General features: G+C 41.1%; 1 protein-coding gene across 1 annotated transcript; it reads left to right on the top strand.

Annotated features, from left to right (window-relative positions):
* Nucleotides 1-288: 288 nt before the first annotated feature.
* Nucleotides 289-22,366, top strand: LOC141126991 (collagenase 3-like). The gene is made up of 10 exons (XM_073613104.1): nt 289-848; nt 6,419-6,663; nt 7,100-7,248; nt 8,086-8,211; nt 9,414-9,575; nt 11,685-11,802; nt 14,346-14,479; nt 16,900-17,059; nt 18,784-18,887; nt 20,738-22,366. The coding sequence occupies exons 1-10, from the start codon at nt 633-635 to the stop codon at nt 20,836-20,838; spliced, it is 1,515 nt and encodes a 504-aa protein (XP_073469205.1). The 5' UTR covers nt 289-632; the 3' UTR covers nt 20,839-22,366.
* Nucleotides 22,367-22,598: the final 232 nt, after the last annotated feature.

The raw sequence follows: 22,598 nt of genomic DNA, 5'->3' as shown, positions 1-22,598 counted from the left end.
CCTGTCCTCAGGGCCCACTAACAGGCCAGGTTTGCAAGATAACTGAAATAGATCACAGGTGATATCATTTGCTGCTCAGTGATTGCAGTATTCTAGTCTGCATCTCCCCAAGGTAATACATAAAACCTGGCCTGTTAGTGGGCCCTGAGGACAGGGTTGATGACCACTGCTCTAGATCATTTGATCTTTGTGACCTTCAGATTTCATTGAACATGAGCTCACCTTTTGTATGTTCTCATCACATGCTTGGTTTGAATTGGCCAGGTGTGAGACATGTTTGTCTATCTCCCTATATCTCTAGGTGGATCTCCATGTCTACACTGTGTAGGCTGCATTCTGCCTGTCACACTCATTCTCAGCACTTTCTTTCTCCCCTTTCAGCCTTTGAGTAGGAAGTTTATTTTTATGCACACTAATGAATAAAGACCAAGCCCTGCGTGGTACTTTATGCAACTCCGTACTTCCCACACATGAATCTGCTGAGGGCATATTTACTTGAAGATATCCTTTCAAAAAAAAAAAAAAAAAAGGGACGGATGTATAGGTTTTTCTGTCTCACACCACAAACCAGAACGACTGTTGGGAGGATTCAGGAGTAATCATATTTTCACGTTCTGGTCAGGGGCTGCTGCATGTGTGAGTGGAGTGACTCATGGCCCTCATACTATTTAAGGAGCCTTGTTTGTAGCAGAACAGCCACAGAAGACTCTCAGATGAAGAAACCAAACATGACCAAAGCAATGCTCAGAGTCGTGGTTCTGCTGGCCGGATTGGGCTGTTGTCTCTCAGTCCCTATTCCTCAGGAAGACAGTGCGGAGTTCACCGACAATGACCTTCGCTTGGCACAGGTATGTCATGGCTTCCTACTTAGAACTTAGATGTCAATGAATCTTTTGAAAACCTTTTTTACTTAAAGTGACACTATACAATAATTTTATTATTAAAAAAACAATCAATACACATTCATTACTTAAAGCGATATTAAAGACTTGTTTTTTTTTTTTTTTTGTTCAATATTTTATTTATTTTAGGTAGATAGGTAATAACAAACATGGCATGAGAGACAATGACAATGTAGAACAATGAGCCGGTGTCTTCGTACATGTTAACCAGATGATAACGTTACAACATTGATAAAGGAAACGTAGGGGAGAATAAACTCCCATCTGACGCGCATGGCACGGGCAGTTATGGTACAAGTATTTACAATGAAGAGTAATGATTGTGGAAGAAGCCTCAGAGGAGTACCCTAGGAGGCCTCGACCACATATCCTTAGATAACATCAAAGGAAAGAGATGAGAGACATCTAGGAGGAAAAGATAAAAAAAAAAAAAAAAAGAGGAAATAGAAAGAGGGAAAGAAAAGTGTAAGGGAAATAGCAAAGGGGGAGGTGGAGAGAGGCGTCTGTTCTGCTACGGGACAAGGGAAGGGACTAACTAAAGTGAGAGCTTAGGCTCGTCATCTTAGGGTTCCAGGAGCTTGGGGTCGAATTGTGGAGGGAGGAAATGATCCACCCACGGTTGTCATATTTTCAGGTGTCTTGGGATCTTATCTAGGATGGTCGCTTCAATCTTACTATGCATCATAGCTTGGGTAACCCTATTTTTAGTCTCTAGCGAGCAGAGCATTTTTTTTTTTTAATTAACAAACATGTTATACTTACCTGCTCTGTGTAGAGGTTTTGCACAGAGCAGCCTGGATCCTCCTCTTCTTAGGTCCCACATCGGTGCTCCTGGCATCTCCATCCTGCCGGGTGCCCCCACAGAAAGCAGCTTGCTCAGGGGGCATCCAAGCAGGCGCGCTCCTGATCCACGGCTCTGTGTGTCCATCTCCGCCCCCTCCATTTCCTGATTGGTTCACTGGCTGCGATTGACAGCAGCAAGAGCCAATGGCTCCCACTGCTACCAAAAGCCAATCAGAGGTGCGAGTCTCCGGAGAGGCAAGGCTCTTGTGGACATCGCTGGATCTAGAGGGGGCTAAGGTAAGTACTAGTGGGGCTGGGGACTGGGGGGGGGGGGGGGGACATTGTTTCTTAGGCTGTATGTACATGTACACTGACCACCCCTAAACATAACTCTCCTGGCATCAGAAAAACACTAAACACAGTACCGATTTTGCCACGTTTGCGTTCTTTGCCACAACGTTCCTCTCTTGAACGTGATTCTTCTGCATTCAGGAGAGGGACATTTAACTGCCCCTAAACTCTTCTGCTCCTAAAACATAGACACATAGGCTATTATTGAGTTGAGTTCAGGGGCTTTGGCAAGAAAACGCTAAAAAAACTCCTAAACTCACGTTTCAGCAGTGTACACGAGGCCTTACTGTGTTTTTCTGCCTCCTTCCGTGCGCTCCCAAACTTCTCTTTTCCCCCTTCACTTTGTTTGGAAGTGAGCAGTACCCATTAGTTGCAGTCACATGCACTGCTCTGTGCACATTACACAACCCGTAGTCTATCTCAGTAGCGACCATGAAAGGGTGGCTACAACCCTGCATACAGCAGGACCATGGACAATGAAAATAGCCACCCTCTGACAGGAAGTCAGATTGGCAGCAAAAAAAAGGAATTTGTCGATTTTGAGTAGGATGAGAGCAATAGAAGGGACTTTTTTTTAGTTAAAAATACAAATTGTTCTTTTTGTTTCTCCCAAGACTTCCTGCTCTCTTGTCACCTACTCTCATGCACGCCTTCAGGACTTCTCCCGAGCCTCTCCCATCCTATGGAATTCCCTACCCCAATCTGTCCAACTATCTCCTACTCTGTCCACTTTTAGGTGATCCCTGAAAACTTTTTTCTTCAAAGAAGCCTATCCTGTCTCCACCTAACTCTACTTTTATTTTCTCCATCAGCTCCTACCCCACAGTTATTACCTTTTGTATCACTTGACCCTCCCCTTTTAGATTGTAAGCTCTAACGAGTATGGCTCTCTGATTCCTTCTCTATTGAATTGTATTTTAAGTGTACTGTTTGCCCTCACTTTGTAAAGCGATGCGCAAACTGTTGACACTATATAAATCCTGTATAATAATAATAAATACTTGAATATCTTTTTTTTTTTAAAACAGTTTAGTGTAACTTTAAAGTATGCAGTATGTAAACCCTCACCTTTTAAGACAACTCATTCAGTTTAAAATAGAAAGGAAAAGCAAAACATTTGTGCATAGATATAAAAACATCATAAATTGCTTTTATCCCCTCTTTTTATAAGTGATCACATTCCCTCTGTTCTCAGTTGCATAAGGACCTCAGAGAGCTGGGGGAGGTGAAACAGTAGTACACTGGTCTTCCCAGTGAATGGCTGCGCAGAGGGGGCATGTCAGCACAAGTCTCATCATTGGAGGAGAGCAGGTTCAGTTCTCAACACAGACCACACTGTGCTCTCATGCCTAGTGTGGACAGTTATTAATAGGAAAGCAGAGGGACTGGCAGGAGCACCAGGGATTTCACACAAAAGAAACAATACAGAAAGAACAGGATACTTTCTCATACAAGTACATGGTACAGCAGGCACATATCAGGAAAAAAAAGTATTGGGTTGACATATTCTTTAACCTGTACCCTAATCTTACTCCCTCTTGAACCTCAGTAGAAATGATAACTCTGGCGTAAATGTAACGATGCTACTGGTGTTCAATTAAAATTGGATACAGGAATAAACAAGTGTATGCTTTACTCAGTAGTGCGACACCTTTATTATGTTTCATTAATCTTAGGGTAAAGCTGGCCATAGATGGATAGAAATTGGGCCGGCACAGCAGGGACCAGCCAAATTTCGAGCAATGTGTGGCCATCCCTGCTCCACAGAAGTTGATCGTTTGATCGACTTCTGTTAAAGGAGAAAGTTGGAAAACATTTCTCAATCAGTGGCTGCAGCCAATCAGCTGAAGCTGCTGATCAGTGAATTCTGTTGGCAGCGGGTGAAGATGTCAGAATACAATGTCCTGGCAGGGAGGATTCCTCCATTCATTGGCTGAACAAAAAATAAATAAAAAAATAGCTGTCCAAGGCAAGCTTAGGTCTATAGGTAAAAACTCTTTCAACAGACTTTTAATTTGTCACTGATCAAAATCATTCCAGTTTAGACTGTAAATTGCTATAATCTGTAACTGCCACATTAAAGTGATACTAAAGCTTAGTTTTTTTTTTTTTTTTTAAATAACAAACATATCATACTTACCTCCACTGTGCAGCTCGTTTTGCACAGAGTGGCCCCGAACATCCTCTTCTGGGGTTCCCCCGGCGGCTCTCGCGGCTCCTCCCCGCATTAGATAACCCCCTGGAAGTGCTCTCCCGAGGAGGTTACATTGCTGGCGCGCTCCCGAGTAATTCATTTGGCGTCCGCCCCCCCGGCGCTCGTGTCATTGTATTTGATTGACAGCAGCGGGAGCCAATGGCTGTGCTACTATCAGTCTATCCAATCAAAGCCGGGACACCGTGGAGAGAAGGACGGCGTGTCCCCGCCGAAGAAGATGAAGGGGCTCAGGTAAGTAAAACAGGGGGCTAGGGGACTGCCAGGTGTTTTTTCACCTTAATGCATAGGATGCATTAAGGTGAAAAAACACGAGCCTTTACAACCCCTTTAAGTAAAAAGTTCCTGTTTAAAAGTTCTATTTCTTAGTTAGAGCAACCCATAACAACCAATCAGAATGCACTCTACTGAAGTCAGCCAAGCACAATGTGGATTGTAATTGGCTAGATATGAGTTAGGCAGCCCATACATTGGCCATTTTTTTTTTTATTAAACCAGCAGTTTGAATGAAAAAAAAAATATCCAATTGCCCCATCCACACATTTGATGTGGATAGGGGAATCCTTCCCACTGTGGTATGATATTCTGACAGCAGGGAGCCTTCCCCGCTTTGAGAATACAATGATCAGTGTTTCCAGTTGTAGCCAGCGGGCCTGACAGGCTGGTTGTACACAAGTCAATCAATTGATCGACTTGTGTACAACCAACCTGCCCATACATGGATCAAAGTTTGGCCGGTCCCAGCTCCAAATTTTGATTCATGTATGGCCAGCTTTAGTGCACCTAAGATTTAGACCTGTTTATAGAATAATGTTGTAGATGACCTTATTCTATAAATTATTTTATAGTTCAGTAGATCATCAGTGTAATAAATATGCTAATATACAGATAACCACTAGACCAGTCATCTCCAAACAACGGCCCCTGCACCAGATTTGGCCATTGGCTTGCCTTTATCCTCCCTTGGGGCACTGTTCCTCCCATTGACATGAAACACTATTCCTCCTACTGACACCAATAACGAGGCATAATTCCTCCCACTGACACCAGTTATTAGACACTATTCTTTATACTGACAAAAACGAAAGGGCATGATTCCTTCCGCTGACACCAATGAAAGGGAAGAATTCCTCTCACTGATATAAATAATTGGGCACCATTCCTCCCACTGACACCAACGATAGGGCACTATTCCTCACTTTAATACCAATGATGGTGCACTATTCTTTGTCCTAGTGACCACACAACCTATGTAATATTTTCTACTTCCACTGACCACTAAACCTGAGGCATTCTCTACTTCCACTAAATTCTGAAGGACAGTAAATTGGCCCTTTTTTTAGAAAGTTTGGAGACCCATGTACTAGAGTGACCATCTCAAAATCTATAAAGGTATTATTTTCATAATTTTATATATTATAAAACAACAAATACAATTATAGAGCATATAAAATCACATTTAGACAATCTTACAATAACTAAAATGAGTACCTAAGCTGGCCATGCACTGAGCAAATTTTGTCCGGATCCTGAAGAACCAGACAAAATTCTATCAGTGAGTGGCCCAGTTGCCCCCCTCCTGCCTGACAGTCTCTATTTGAAAACATGAAGGTGGGAGGAGTCGATGGGATTGTTGTCTGAATAGTGGTTGCATCAGATGGTGGAAGTCATGATGTCATCCCCTGTTTCTTCACTTTGGCCAATTCATTGATAAAAACACAAGGATGCTCCTGAATGGCAGAGAAGCACTCAGCATGACTCTCTTTGGTCCCACCAGCAGATGGGACGTTGCTCATACTGCTGCCGAAACACAACTAGCTAATGCTACTACAGTATATAATTGCATTGTTTAGTAACGGAAATAGTATTTTGGCCAGCTTGGCCCAACTGAACTATTTAAAGTGCACTGAAACCTGGTATTCTCTTTAAAGAATTTTGAAGTTTTCTTAGTTTTCAGTGAGGAATGTCGAATTTGATTGTTGTTGTTGAGGTGTCCAAAGCCAACTATGGTTACTTATACATGACAATGTAATATTCACTTAGGCACAGCATTCAAAAATAGTTACCCTGCCTGATAGGCAAAACGTGACATCTTCAGCAGATATAATGCCCAATGTTATGTATTTGTGTACATTACAAATAATTACAAACCATTTTCCATCTCCTATAGAAATATCTCAGCACTTTGTATAGTTCTCCTGCTAACCCAGCTGGAATTCTGAGGCGTAGCGGTGGTAAAACTGTCCAAGCTCAGCTGAAAGACATGCAGTCTTTCTTCGGCCTGGAAGTGACAGGAAAACTGGATGAGGAGACCTTAGACATCATGAAACAGCCAAGATGCGGGGTTCCTGATATTGGCGAATACAACTTCTTCCCACGGAAGCTCAAATGGCCCAGACTGAATATCACATACAGGTATTTTTAGTATTTATAGCTAGAGCATAATTTCCCATAGCAGATTACATGGTACACAAGTTTGCAGATGGACAACCCCTTAAAGTTCAACTTTACATGTGATTAACATGGGCAAATAACACAGCCCAACAGTTAAGAGAAAAGTAGACAACACAGGTGCTCTTTTAAATGCAAATAGACATAGGAACACATCCACCACGTCTTTATTTTCTTTTTCTCAAAAAGCTTTATTGTAGCATGGAGGGGTTCACTAAATTATGTCTAAGTACTTTGCCCTTCACCAGTCCCTGCTCTTTCTCAACAGGAGCCTAAACATAGACATGCATGGACTTTATGTTGTGATGTCATGTCATGTAACAATAACGTTTTCGAGGAACAAAAATGAATATTAATAATTATTGCCTAGTCCTAAATTACTTTTCCTTTGTTTTGACAGAATCAACAACTACACCCCCGATTTACCCCATGCAGATGTGGATAGAGCTATCAAAAAGGCTTTTAAAGTATGGAGTGATGTCACCCCTTTAAATTTCACCAGACTGCGCTCTGGCACTGCCGATATCATGATATCTTTTGGAAGGAAAGGTAGGTCAATTCTAAGGAAAATATAATAATATACTTTTAATATGTATAACTGAAGAAAAAATATACAAAATAAGTTCATGAAGCTCAGAGGTTTGGCTCCTATTTTTACAGAGTCATCCAGCTAATGAAAAGAAGACTCTTAGGCTGGGTTTACAGTTAGGCGAATTGGATGTGGGTTTCTCTGCATCCAATTCGCATGACAGGAGACTGTGACCAGCTCTCAATGGAGCCGGTTCACACAGCTCAAGGGCGGCCAAGGTCCACACTGGAAAAGGGTCCTGTGCGTCATTGGCTTCTTTTCAGGCCTGAATTCAGGCTAAAATTTGGACCTGATTCGCACCAGAAACAGAGAACAAGGACGCACTGGATCCCCTGCCCACAAGCCACAGCTAGTGTGAACCCGGCCATAGGGCTCCGTTTATAACAGACAGTGGATGTCTCTCAATGTATAAACACTGCTGTGTTTTTAAATGTGCAGTTTTGTTTTTTAGAACAACTGTATGGCAATGGTAAGGCTATACTGCAGCTTTATAAAGATGTTACTTTAGATCTTCTGAAATTGGGTGGCATGGTCCATATATTGTTCATGGGAAAGTTGAAGTTGATTGGATGGTTATAGAGTCAACATTATCATTCAATCATTTTTAAACCTCAGTATCTCATTTTTGTCTTGGATAAAGGCATTGTACCTTCTAATAGAGTATAACTCTAATAATCATGTATACTAATACATGACACTGTTCCAAATCATCTGAGCTACACACTCTTTTTGGATGCATTGTATAGAATTTAAATATATTGCCCGAAATTACCTGCTTTTATCTTTCTTTTCTCTAGAACATGGCGATTTCTATCCTTTTGATGGACCCAATGGCTTGTTGGCTCATGCTTTCCCCCCTGGTGAAAAACTTGGAGGAGACACCCATTTTGATGATGATGAACATTTCACCAATGACTATAAAGGTAAATATTGTGGGAGGGCTCCTAGCATTAGCCATTATGAGTCTCATCATGTGTCAATTAGTCGGTCTGTTTGGTGGCTTCAGGGGGTTCAAAAAATATTATTAATAAGATATCAGCTCACTAGAACCAAAAACAATAAAGTATTATTTCCCCAGCAGCTGGATACAATCTGCTTCTCCTTGGTGCAAAAAAAGAGCCTTGGTCTACAAAGTTTCTTTCATTAGTAGAAATGAAACGATTAACAATCTGCACATTGCTATACACCCTTACATATTTCTAGCAAACGTTTACAGAAAAACAGGGATTCTTGGTTGACATCTATTGCAAAAAATGTTCAAGCTGACCAACGGTGTCCAAATGATCCCTCTCTGGCCAATACCTACTACATTTGGCAAAATTCCCAATACTTATTGGCATATAGCATACTTTAGTGGAAATATAGTGCTAATGTAGGGTAAACTGACACTGGAGGAGAGCTGGAGGAGAGCTATAAAACCAAAACGCTTTGCAATATACTCTATGGAAACCAATAATCTCTGTTTTTAAGCACGAGCTAGTCAGAAGCACATAAGGGTGTAAAGTAGTATACAGGGTTTTAAATGAGATTTAGCTACAAAGTTAATCAGCTTTCAATGATACATGACACAAGATTCTGAGGCTCGGTTCACACCTAAACCGGCCGCGGATCGCACAGGAACGCTGTGCGTCCCTGTTCTCAGTTTCAGGGACAAATAAGGGCCGAATCTTTGCCTGAATTTGGCCCTGAAATTCAGCCCCAAAGATGTACAGCGTTTCTGTGCAGTGCGCTCTGCAGCCGTCCCGGAGATATGTGAACCGGCTCCATAGAGAGCCAGTCACATTCTCCTGCTATGCGAATTGGATGCAGGGAAACCCGCTGTGAACCCAGCCTGAAAATCATTTGGAAAAACTGCTAAGTATAGGACATTTAGTTTAAAAAAAAAGACCAATTTTAAATGTGCATGGAGCTAGTCTATAGTCCAAACAACTAGAAATTAAATGTGGCCTTCAAAAACCGATGTTGCAATTAGACACTGTAAATTAAAAAAATGTACCTAAAAAAATATCTGAATTAGAGCATTACCAAAATGTACCTATAAAATATAAATACAAAATATAGTGAACAAAATTGCTTAAATTGCTTACTTTATTAAAATAAACACATGTTTTCTATTATCTTGCAGGATACAATCTGTTTATTGTGGCAGCTCACGAATTTGGCCATGCCCTCGGTCTGGACCACTCCAGAGATCCAGGATCGCTTATGTATCCAGTTTATTCGTATGCTGAGAGTAGTAGCTTCATCCTTCCTGACGATGATGTACAAGGGATCCAGGAGCTGTATGGTGAGTAGAGCCTTGTACTGTATAGTATTGAAATGAATGGCAACATAACCACACGATAGGCATGAAATTGCAGTCCTTGCTGTAAAGGAACTGTACCATGACTTTATTTGCCATGATCCTTTAGAAGAAATTTGACTTACTTCCTGTTTGATCACTTCTCCTCATTCCTCAACAGCTTATCATCTAAAGCTCACCTCATAAGGTTCAGCTAATACTGATTTAGTGGAGGAGGGGGACACAAAAAAGTATAAGAATATATTATGAATTCCAGTTTAGCTCTACAAATACTGTAGCTGCTGACTTTTAATATTAGGGCACTTACCTGTCCAGGAATCCAGTGGTGTCCTCACCCGAGCCTATTTTTCAATCCCAGCCAGTTTCCTACTACGCATGCGCAAAGTGTGCTGCACTATGTGTATGTGCGGGCTGTGGGGGAAGGAGGGGGGCCACACTTCTGGCTCAATTCACCGAAGAGGGAGCGGGTACCTGTCAAAACCAGGTACCGCTCCCACCCCAAAAGGTGCAAAATGTGGCAGCAAAGGGGGGGGGGCCAGACAAGTGGAGCTTCCCCTTTTGGGTGGAGCTCCACTTTAAATGTATTCTTACTCTCTTTGTCGCAGCCTGGGAAACTTGAACTATAACTCTGCACTTGACTGTAAATCCAATTTTGTGCCCTATGGGTGCCTTTCTTTTGCTCCCTAAACCTGCATTGTATTGAAATATTGTAGGGTGGGGATTGTGTCATAGCTCAGATGAGTTAAGGCCTGTAAAAGTCAGACAATACATTTTGTATAGCAGGTTCAGATAAAGTTTTTATTAACACACCTTTCAAATGTCTTTATATTGCTGAGTAAGGTGGCATTTTTAGAGCCCTGATTGGCTAAACTAGTGGCCCCCAATCTGCACACTTTTGTTTACTTCTATCTGGCCCTTGGGGCAATATTTCCCCCACTGACACAATAAAGCATTAATCCTTCCACAAATGATGGGGGATAATTACACCCATTGACACCAACAGTGGGGCTATATTTCTCCGACTGACACCCACAATGAGGGATTATTCCTCCTACTGACACCAACATTAAGGCAGAAATCCTCCCATTGCACCAATAGTGGAGCACTGTTTCTCCCATTGCACCAGTAATGGAGCACTATTCCTCTCATTCACCAATAATGGAGCACTATTCCTCCCATTGCACCAATAATGGGGCACTATTCCTCCCATTTATACGAATGATTGGGCACAATATTCCCCACTGACACCCACAATGAGGCATTATTCCTTCTACTGACACCAACATTGAGGTGTAATTCCTTCCACTGACACCAACCATGGGGCAGAAATCCTCCCATTGCACCAATAATGGAGCACTATTCCTCCCATTTATACTAATGATTGGGCACAATATTCCCCACTAACACCAACAATGGGGCAATTATCCCTCCCACTGACACCGATCACAGTTCCTTCTACTGAGACCAACGATAGGGCACAATTCCCCTCACTAACACCAACAACTAGCATTAACCCCCCCCCCACTGACACCAATAATGAGACATTATTCCTCTCACTGATACCAATGATGCAACACAATCCCCTCACTTACACCAGCAATGTGGCATTATATTCCCACTGACACCAATAATAGGGTACTATTTCTTATAACTTATACTGCTGATGGAGAACTATTCCTCCCATTGATACCAACGACGGGGTACTATTCCTTTCATTAACTCCAACAATGTGTAACTTCCATTGACCACAAGCATTATGTCATTCTTTTTTACTCCATTTGACCACTAAGTATGAGGCATTGTTTACCCCAAAGTCTGAAGGACTTTTTCAGGTTCAGTTGTTATAATTTGAATGGTCATTTTGGGATTTAAAGATTTTTTAAATGAGCCTTAAAATTGTACATTGTTTTATTATAAAGTGCAGTAAGAATAGATTTGTTGGCTCTGCTTGTTTAATATCAAGTCATAAAAAACTTGAAGATTTTGTTGTTTAGAAGCCTGCTTTAGTCATACCAGTGGAAGGGGATTTCTGATGAGTTGCAATGACTCACTATTATTAAAACAAATCAAAAGAGTTCTGATATTTTTTTATAGGACCTGGAAACAAAGACCCCAACCACAAACATCCAAAAACTCCTGAGAAGTGTGATCCTGAGCTGGAGATCGATGCTGTGACTGAACTCAGAGGAGAAAAGTTTATCTTTAAAGACAGGTTGGTTTCAGCTTTAAATATTTACTTCCCTTCTAAAATCAGAAAGTCGATTCAACTTAACTCTAATCTGAGAATTTTGTAATTAAATAGACCACAGCTATGCTATTCACAAGGCTTCGTGGTGCAACCTCATGGCCTAAAAGGTGTCTTGTGCAACCTTCTTTCATCTTCTGCTGTAATCTGTATGGGTGAGACTTCAATGGGGTCAGAATAGGGGATGCTTAAACAGGCAACCACACAGGCAAAAGTCTTTTTTAGGATGAGAATACTGGCAGCCATAGGGATTAAGCTGGATATCCAGGTGCAGAAGATGGTAGGATATTTATTTGAGTCATTCCTCAGGCAATTTGTAGGACAAGTCAGTTTACATGTAAAAGTCTTATGCCCCGTACACACGATCGGACTTTCCGCCAACAAAACCATGGATTTTTGTTTGAAGGTTGTTGGCTCAAACTTGTCTTGCATACACACGGTCACACAAATGTTGACCAACAATTACGAATGTGGGAACGCGGTGACGTAGAAGACGTACGATGAGCCGAGAAAAAGGAAGTTTAATAGCCAGTGCGGCTCCTTCTGCTTGATTCCGAGCATGCGTGAACTTTTGTGCGACGGACTTGTGTACACACGATTGGACTTTCCGACAACAAAGTTTTGTTGACGGAGAATTTGAGAACCTGCTAGCAAACATTTGTTGGCGGAAAGTCCGCAGCAAATGTTCGATGGAGCATACACACGGTCGGACATTCCGACAACAAGCTCACATCCAACATTTCCTGTCAGAAAATCCGACCGTGTGTACGCGGCATAACACTTGACCAGGCTAAACAATGCACCTGCAATCAAGCCAATATACAGCATGTATAGGTAAACAAATACACATTATCCAGGATATATAAGTGGAGACCGTTAATAAAGAAAGAGCCTTTTGAAAGTACAAATACATAATTACAATAATAAAAAAAACCTTGCCTGGCCTATATTTACAGAAAAACAACGAAAACAAGAGAAGCCCGCACCGATCTAGTGCAATTCCATTATAAAAAATGTATTAAAAGAAAAAAAGATGCAAATAATACTCACAAACATATGATGTATACACACATGTCAAAGCAAAATGAAGACAAGTCACCACTAGGACCGCTGGAATATTCCAATGGTGCAAGGGGACCAGGTGGTATCCGTAATGGCTTGGCTTACACGTTTTGAGGGACAACCCTCTTCCTCAGAGCTACGGAGTATTATGTGCATCTTATTTTATCTTTTAATGAATGTTTATAATGTAATTGCACTAGGTTGGTGCGCCCTTTTCTTGTTTTCGTTGTTTTTCAGTATATTTGGATACCCATGGTCCTGAGAGGGCAGCAAGACTGTGCTTTGACAATAAGGATTAGACACACTTCCTTCCCTTGAGCTTTACACCTGAGCCCAGGAGAGTTACTTTCTTGGATTTCTTATATTTACAGAAACCTCTGCCAAATACAAACTTCTCAGCTTATAAGCAACTGACCTGTACATAATACGTCTTATTTACCAGGGCTCATGCACACCACAGCTCAAAGAAGCTCAAAGAAGTGACTCCTACAGGCTTTTGAGCTTTTTTGAGCTCTCATTTTTTCTGCCTGGAAACTCCCCTCCACGTTAGCCAATGTGTCCATACACACTTTGGCTTTTTCAGGAGTTTACAGGCATATGCTCTCTTACAGGCAGGAAAAACCCTCCACCAAACTCTCATTTTTGAGAGGCGCTTTCGAGCACAAAAGATGCCTAAGTGCCCAAAAAGAGTGAAAGGTGGGAAGGGTTTGTGAAAAAAAAGCTTATGCTCAAAAAAGCTCAAAGAAGCTCAAATGAGCTCAAAGAAGCTCAATAAAAACGTGCAAAAGAGCCCAAAAAAATACAAGCTTCTTCAAGCTGAAATAAAATCTCAAATGTAAAAGCAGATTTTTTTTTTTTTTTTGAGCTGTAGTGTGCATGAGCTCCTGAAGAAGTTGAGTGGACATTCTCAAACCCTTTAGTAAATAAGCCTGTATTATTGAATATTGACTTCTAGTTTGTTGTTTTGCTGTTGTGTTGTAGTCTGATCCTAGGTACCCAGGTATTTCCCCATTGGGTGCCGCCATCTTGCCTCTCACACAAGGAAAAGCCAGGCTGTCAGTCATAGTCCACATGTCAAAGACATCTCTGACCCTTTCCTGTGACTTTTACATGTCACTGTTCTCTGAATACGTCATTAACGGGGTGGAAAGAGATGCAAATGGGGTTTTAGCTGTTGACTTTTGACAAAATAAAGTTATAATCTCTATTTTAGAAAACATTGTTTAGTCTCCTTGGGTTGCACATTTTGGAGAAAGGAGGAATGCATAAGAAGCAGCTGATGGAGGGGGTTATGAGTATACCATGTTTATATATGTTTATGCTAGGAGAATGGAAAACTTCACTTTAATTGCCACATGAAAAAATATCCTGTAATCATTACATTTATGTTGTGTAAATATACAGAATAACATTTTTTGAAATGACCATTGTATATCTTTTCTATGCAGATTCTTTTGGAGGGTTCACCCACAGATGACAGATGCAGACCTGACCGTGATTAAATCTTTCTGGCCTGAACTTCCCAGTAAAATTGATGCAGCATACGAAAACCGACAGAATGATCTTGTGTATATTTTCAGAGGTGGGTTTCTCTTACCCTAGTTTTATTAAATTTATATCCTAAAATATGCACTAAAACCTGCAGAATGAAGTCAAACGTGGGTCAAAGATTAAAGTGTCACCATAGAAAGTTCATGGGGCCCAATCGCAACTGCTATGTCCTGTTATGTACCTGCTGTGAGCTCCAATCATATTTCATTCAGAGACTCAGGTGGTGACATTTTCATGATGCATGCTTCTGCTGCTCCAGGTGTGCCGGCACTCGGCTGTATGGTCTGTAAAGTCCGAGGTGCAAGCCCAGTCGTAACTGTAGTAACAGCAAGCAAAAAATCCGGCTGCACACTCGACAGAAAGATCCAAAATGTAGCGTTTATTGATGACCACATGTAAAAGCAATACAGATGAACAAGCAGGGGAGGGAAGAGGTTAACGCGTTTCACACTGTAGCAGTGCTTCATCAAAACCCCTCCCCTGCTTGTACATCTGTATTGCTTTTACATGTGGCAATCAATAAAGGCTAAATTTTGGATCTTTTAGTCGAGTGTGCAGCCATCCGGAATTTTTGCTTGGTGGTAAGATTTTCATGCATTGATTTTGGCTTCATCCACTTCCACAAAGTGGCAAAAGCGTCTATTGCAGCTGTGTTGTCCGGTTAAGTATCTACTATACATTATGAAAAATTAATGAATGGAACATGACATCTTGGTGAAACCTAGTAGTTATTAAAGCAGTTGTGCAGATTTGGGCATTCCGGTGTGAATATCTTACTACCAGACTCTTTAAAAAATGCTAACATATGATTCAAAATACCAAACTAAACTAAAGTGCTTTTTTTGGGTAGTTTAACCATTAAAGGGATAGACATAAAATATGGTGATGGTTCCTGTTTAAATTCTGAACCAGGGCAGCTTATGAGACACAGGGCTTTTTGTCAAAGGGAACGCAAAGGAACGCAGTTCCGGCACCTCCAACACTGAATTTATTTTATGGCAAGGTGTGCTGGAGGGTCTATTGATGCTAGGGGATCTATTGTCGCTGGTGGGGATCTTTTTTTTGTGGGGGTCTATTGTTGCTGGGTAAGTCTATTGTTGTTGGCTGGTGGTCTTATGTTTCTGGGGGGTCAATTGTTGCTCGGAGGGATCTACTGTTGAGGGAGACATCTATTGTTGCTGGCTGCTGGAGGGTCTATTAATGCTGGCTGATGGGTGATCTGTTGTTGCTGCTGGGGGTCTATTGTTGCTGGGGTGGTATTTTGTTGCTGTAGGTCCATTGGGAAGGTCTGTTGTTGTGTGGGGGATCTATTGTTACTGTGGTGGGGTCTGCTGTTGCTGGGGGGAGTCTATTGTTGCAGAGATGGGATCTATCAAATTCCATACAAATTACTTAGTAGCACAAAATGATACTTGGTTCTGTATTCTCTAAAATGGGCAATACTGGGAGGTGGGTAGGGGATGGAGCCAAAAGACAGTGCTCAGGGGTGGGGAGGGGGCAGAAAGGAAGGGTGATTCAGAAGGGGGAGTTCCTGCACCTATTCTCTGAGAAAAAAAGCCCTGGAGACACGTTTGCTGTATATACTACTTTACTGAACAAGTATATGTAATATTGAAGGAGGATTTCCTACACTCTTATGCCCCGTACACACGGTCGGACTTTGTTCGGACATTCCGACAACAAAATCCTAGGATTTTTTGGGACGGATGTTGGCTCAAACTTGTCTTGCATACACACGGTCAGACAAAGTTGTTGGAAAATCCGATTGTTCTAAACGCGGTGACGTAAAACACGTACGTCGGGACTATAAACGGGGCAGTGGCCAATAGCTTTCACCTCTTTATTTATTCTGAGCATGCGTGGCACTTTGTCCGTCGGATTTGTGTACACACGATCGGAATTTCCGACAACGGATTTTGTTGTCGGAAAATTTTATATCCTGCTCTCAAACTTTGTGTGTCGGAAAATCCGATGGAAAATGTGTGATGGAGCCCACACACGGTCGGAATTTCCGACAACAAGGTCCTATCACACATTTTCCGTCGGAAAATCTGACCGTGTGTACGGGGCATAAGTGCCAATACACCTGTGGAAAAGCAAGATCAGTGACAAATCTCCTGTAGTCATGTACACAGAGCAAAAGACTCAAAACACCAATCATAGTTCTGCCTGTAGGCCTAATGGTGATAAAGGAACCTGTGTGCAGAGTAATCCTAATTGGATGAGTGCCCAAGACAAGTTGGACAGGCTGGCATGCAAATGATAATAGGTCTAGAAGTGATTAGCTTGCTTAAACCAGGATATAAATATGAAAAGAATAGTTACTCTGAATTAATTTTGCACTATGACTTGTTGTTTCCCATTATATGGTTCATCATAGGAAAACAGGTTAAGAGTTAATTGAAAAAGCAAAGTTTTCATAGATACTATATTCTGTATTTTATTTTCCAGGGAAAAAAGTGTGGGCTTTAAACGGTTATGATATAGTAAATGGATATCCCAAAAAACTGCATGAACTTGGACTGCCAAAGACTTTGAAGTCTATAGACGCTGCTGTTTATAATGATGCCAGTGGGAAAACTCTATTCTTTACAGGGGACAAATATTGGAGGTAGGAAAGCCATTGTTTACTTTTTCTTTCTTTTTCACCCTTTACATTGCTGTGTCTATTTGCTGTGTGGACTAAGGGTGACCAGACAAAGGAGAAATCTTTGAGAAGTTCAGTGAATATTAATTTACCAGACAAAGGAGAAATCTTTGAGAAGTTCAGTGAATATTAATTTAGGAAAGCTACACAGCCATTAGTGATCTACTGAAACAGGAAATATTGGCTGGCTTTTTTTTCTAGTGATTCTGTAAATGTTTCTTCATTGGCTATGATTTTCAATAGCTTTTGTCAAATCAATGTATTGTTTACCAGCGGTAGCAAATTGATTGCCGTTGGCTTTTTAAAATCTGATAGAAAATATAGATCTTAGACAATAAATAATTTCACCTGAAACTGAGCATATTAATCAATCACAACATGCGGTGTGATTATTTGTTTAGAGTCCTTGCAGTGATATAATATGATATTAAAGTGGAGGTCCGCCGTTTTTTTTTTTCTTTTAAAGTCAGCAGCTACAAATACTGCAGCTGCTGACTTTTAAAATAAGGACACTTACCTGTCCAGGGCGCCCGCTATGTGGGCACCCGAAGCTGATCTATCCCTCGGCTGTCGGGTGCTGCCTCCATCTTCGGTAAGGAAATCAGGAAGTTAAGCCTCGCGGCTTCACTTCCTGGTTCCCTACTGCGCATGCGCTATCCCACTGGTCCTTGCTGTCTTCTTGGACCTGTGTGTCTCCCAGAAGACAGCGGGTGGGGGGGATGGAGAAGGCGCCGGAAGTGGCGTAGATACCTGCGGGTGGTTCGGGTATCTATGCCTGGAAGTGGGAGCAAAATACCTGTATTAGACAGATATCTGCTCCCCCTTGAAAGGTGCCAAATGTGACACCGGGGGGGGGGGGGGGGGACCTGGAAAAGCGGAAGTTCAATTTTTTTTTTTTTTTTATTTAATACTGTCTTTTAATTGGATAATTTTTTTTTTTTTAATTCAGTACTTTTTTTATTCTTTTCATAGCAGTACAAGTTATACATTTCTCCATACATTTTATTCCAGATACATAATCTTGCTTCTAACATTCACCCGCCCCAAAAAAATAAAATAAATAAAAAAAAAAAAAAAAAAAGTTCAATTTTTGGGTGGAACGCCGCTTTAAGTTTGTTGTTTGAGAAATTATAATTTGACCCATTTATGGCCAACCCAGCTCCTGCAAAACTACAGGTCCTGCCTTGCAGTGGGGCTGCCCCGAACTGCATGAGTTAACAGCTTGTTTAGTCTAGGGGACAGTAAGAGCCCTTTTGCTTACCTGATCTTCTGCTCCCCTGGCAAATGTTGTTCCCTTACGCCATGGCAGTGGACTGTCCTTTGGTGCGCTTTCATCCAGTTCAGGGCTATGGTTCCTGCATCAGTCTTAATGACGTCAAAGGACCTTAGATCACCAGGGTTCAGGGGAGAAGAAATTGCAGGGACCAGGTCTAACAGTGCAGAGGATCCTGTGGGAGCTCAGGATCTGGTAAGTAAAATACATGCGCCTTTTGATTTAGTGGGAGAGGAACAATTACATGATACTATATAGAGTCGTTTAAGCCAGAGACCCAGTGTTTATTTAGCTAAAAAAATCTCTTTAAGTAGAGATACAGATTTCATTAGTAAGCATCCTTCTTCTAGTAGTAAACTAATGGTGTCTTTTGGAAATTATAATTTATGTTCTATGATTTTGTGTTGCTATTTAGTTATGATGAAGAAAGTATGACTTGGGATAAAGGCTACCCTAGACCCATTGAAGATGACTTCATTGGAATTAGAGGGAAAGTTGATGCAGCATATACGAGAAATGGTAAATATTGGACTGCCTGTCTGTGTTATCTATCCTTCTCTTTATTTATTAATTCATCCATTCATATCCATTCATTTATTTTTACTTTGTACCTTATGTACCTTTTACAAACACTTTAAAACTTTGAGGGTAATATGCTTTATGAGGACCCATTATTTCTCCTTATGTTTCCTAATACAATGCTATCCTATAACATAATATGGCCATTTTGAGTTATCTTGAAATACCCCTGTTGGGTGGTTTTTGAACAATGTCAAAGTGAACTGCAGAAAGCATCCCCAGTCCTTCCCCTTTGAGATCTATCTGCTAGTAAACCCCAGCCTGTCACTGCATGCTCCTCCATGCCCCCTCCGTTCCTCTGTGCCTCTCCGCTGTCCCCCTCCGTTCCTCTCTCCTTATCTGTGTCTCTCCGCTGTCCCCCTCCGTTCCTCTCTCCTTATCTGTGTCTCTCCGCTGTCCCCCTCCGTTCCTCTCTCCTTATCTGTGTCTCTCCGCTGTCCCCTCCGTTCCTCTCTCCTTATCTGTGCCTCTCCGCTGTCCCCTCCGTTCCTCTCTCCTTATCTGTGTCTCTCCGCTGTCCCCTCCGTTCCTCTCTCCTTATCTGTCCCTCTCAGCTGTCCCCTCAGTTCCTCTCTCCTTATATGTCCCCTCCGTTCTCCCCCTCCGTTCCTCCGTCCCCCTCCTCCTTCCTTTGTGAATGGACAGAGTCAGCTGACTCTGTCCATTCACATAACTGAAACATTGTAATCTTCTGTGATTACTATGTGTCAGTTTATGAATGGAGAGGAGCCGCTGTCTTCTCTCCATTCATTCTCAGTGCAGCTGACGCTGCAGAGAAAGGGACTGGGGAATCTCTATCCTCTGTCTCTTTCTCTGTCTCAAGGGGGAGATATCAGAGGTCTCTTAAGACCCCTGATATCTCACCAAAGCCCCTCAAAAGGGCTGATTAAAAAAAAAAAAAAAAAAAAAAAAAAAAAAACAATAAAGAATAAAAAAATATTATTGTAAAAAATAAAAATTGTAAAAAAAAAAAAAAAATAACACACACATACAACGTTCACCCCCTCCCCCCCCCCCCCCCAAAAAAAAAAGCAAGCACTGTTAAAAAAAAAAAAAAAAACTGTCACATGACATTAAAAAAAAGTATTGGTAATCGGTATCGGCGAGTACTTGAAAAAAAGTATCGGTACTTGTACTCGGTCCTAAAAAAGTGGTATCGGGACAACCCTAGTTTCTAGTGAAGGGGACTGTTATTGTTAGGAAACTCTGCTATTCCAACCTTCTGATAATAGTTTGGGGAAGGCCCTTTTTCTGTTCCAGCTTTACTGTGCACAAAGTCAGCTCCATAAAGACATAGATTGATGAGTATGGTGTGGAGAAACTCAAGTGGTATACTGGTACAGAGCCCTGACTTTAACCAAACCGATTACTTTGGGATGAATTCGAAGGCTGATTGTGAGCCAGGTCTACTTGTTCAACATCAGTACCCGATCTCTTGAATGAATTTACACAAATTACCACGGCACACACCATAATCCTGTGGAAAGCCTTCCCAGAAGAGTGGAGTTTGTTTAAACAGCATAGGGAGGGGCATTCATAATAAAGTCCATGGTTTTGAAACAGAATAAGCTTATATAGGTGTGATGTTCAGGTATCTGATGGCTGTGATTTTGGTGGGTGAATTGTTTCTATGTGGTAAGATATTTTTGGTCAATCCATTTTGGACGGAAATAGATTATTTATTGTATCCCGAAAACCAGACACCATTTTATGACTATGGGTACTTAAGCAGATTTGGAAGTGGTCTCTGTTGGAATGGTTTCTAATAATTTTAAAATTTCCTTTTCTAGGTTACATTTATTTTTTCACTGGACCCCTTCAGTATGAATACAGCATATGGAGCAAAAAAATCACTCGTGTAATGAAGACCAACGCTATCCTGCAGTGTTAGTCCTATGAATGTATTATACCCCTTAAAGCAGGCTGCTGAGCGGTCCTTTATAAGACTATGTTTAGTGTATCTTACACTGTATATTAAATGGCGCTGGATAGCTGAACAGTACAGTGATATTTCGTACAAGTTTCACGGTTTTGGTTTGCAAGAGTAAATCAAAATACAACATAACATTCACTCGTGGTGGTTAATGTTACATTTTTTTAAATGTTTGTGTTATCCACTAATTGTGGTGACAACCATCCTATGAACATAATATTTATATGACTACTGCCTAACTATTCCCTGAGAACTGGAGGCATCATTGATACATTCCACAGTGAAGGTGTTGTCATTAGCAAGCAATCAGACTACAGATTTCATTAGTTTAATGTGTATGTAAGGACAAAGTTTTTTGTTTTAATTTTGGATAGTTTGGGGAAGTATTGAACCCTCTTTTTCGCTCTGTTTGCTGTTTGTGTCTTCACTAAGTAGATCCACCCTCTCTATTAGTCCTGGTCACCATTTTCATTGAGACAGAAAACGAGGGGACATTTCAAATGTTAAAGTTGGCACTACAACAAGAGGAGAGGATAAATTATCCAATGGGCCCAAATGTTGTGATGGAAACAGTATTAGATGGAAAATCCTATCACTTTAGGAAGATTTCCAATTATTGCCTGTTGAATATTTAGGACAGGAAGTGATTTTATTCTCCCCAATGAAACAGCAAAAACAACCTGATAAGGGTTTTAGTCCTTCCTCACTCTAAAATGGAAAAAAAATTGGCTTCATGTGAACTTTAATGCAGGATAGAAAAAAGCAGGCTAACAACCTGATTAGCTGTTGTGGAAATGCTGCCCTTTATATACATAAATTTGCATCTGTAATAAAAATAGTGAATACCTCCTTCGCACAAAGGAACACTTTTCAATTTAGAAGAAAACCTCTACTGAAACCTCTTTGGAAATCAGAACTTCCAGGAGTGTCAATCTCCTGTGTCCCCCTCAGTGTGTTGTAGTTACTCCCCCCAGCCATGTCATTACAGGACACAGTAGTGATGCCATGGCTGGTGGGTGGAAACAATGAGCACAGTGGGGACGTGGGATGAACAGGAGATGTTCGGTTTTAGAAGGGATTTCTGTTAGTTATGTATTTTGTCTTCAAAAGGGTGACATTTGGAAACGCAGGCAGCATCAGATGTGTGCATTTAAAAGGTGCAGCTTTTATTGGCCAATTTATTTAGGCCCCATGCTTTGAACACGAGGCCTAAATATTTAGTTAGTTGCCAGGTAAAACTTTTGTGAATATTAGTATCAACCACAAAATTGCCTCTATCTCTCTGTATTATTGGTAAACTTTAAAACTCCCAGTACCTGCAATATACAGAGCGGGAAATAAACTCCACAGATTGTGGGCAGGGCCAACCCAGCATATATTTGCTGAAAGAATTTTCAGATTATGTTAATGTGCTACTGTTTCTTTATAGGATATTTTTTTAAATATTTATTGTACCACATTTCAAGAAATAAAGTTTTTTTTCCCATGCTTGTTTCAATTTGAGGTACTTTGTGATATCAATAAGGGTGCTTGTCCTGTAGGGTGCTAAGCCTTAATAAGGGAGGGTTCTAACAAGAGATAAACAAGTCATTAAAACTGACCTTATTTAGTGGTTAAATCAGGAAAATCCTGATCTGGATATGTGTTGATTGCTTTTCTTGTCTCTACTATTAACACTACATGCTGTATTTTTAAGGATAATTTTTTAAAGTAATTTA

The sequence above is a fragment of the Aquarana catesbeiana genome, linkage group LG02, assembly GCF_042186555.1.
Source record: "Aquarana catesbeiana isolate 2022-GZ linkage group LG02, ASM4218655v1, whole genome shotgun sequence".
NCBI lineage: Eukaryota > Metazoa > Chordata > Amphibia > Anura > Ranidae > Aquarana > Aquarana catesbeiana.
The sequence above is the reverse complement of the archived record's forward strand: the minus strand, read 5'-3'. Positions and strand labels throughout refer to the sequence as shown.

Excerpts from the sequence above, each read along its gene's own strand:
- LOC141126991 (XM_073613104.1), top strand. The coding sequence starts at position 633 with ATGTGTGAGTGGAGTGACTCATGGCCCTCATACTATTTAAGGAGCCTT. Across the intron at positions 7,249-8,085 it reads GATATCTTTTGGAAGGAAAG|AACATGGCGATTTCTATCCT; the intron begins GTAGGTCAATTC and ends TCTTTTCTCTAG. Across the intron at positions 18,888-20,737 it reads TGCAGCATATACGAGAAATG|GTTACATTTATTTTTTCACT; the intron begins GTAAATATTGGA and ends TTCCTTTTCTAG.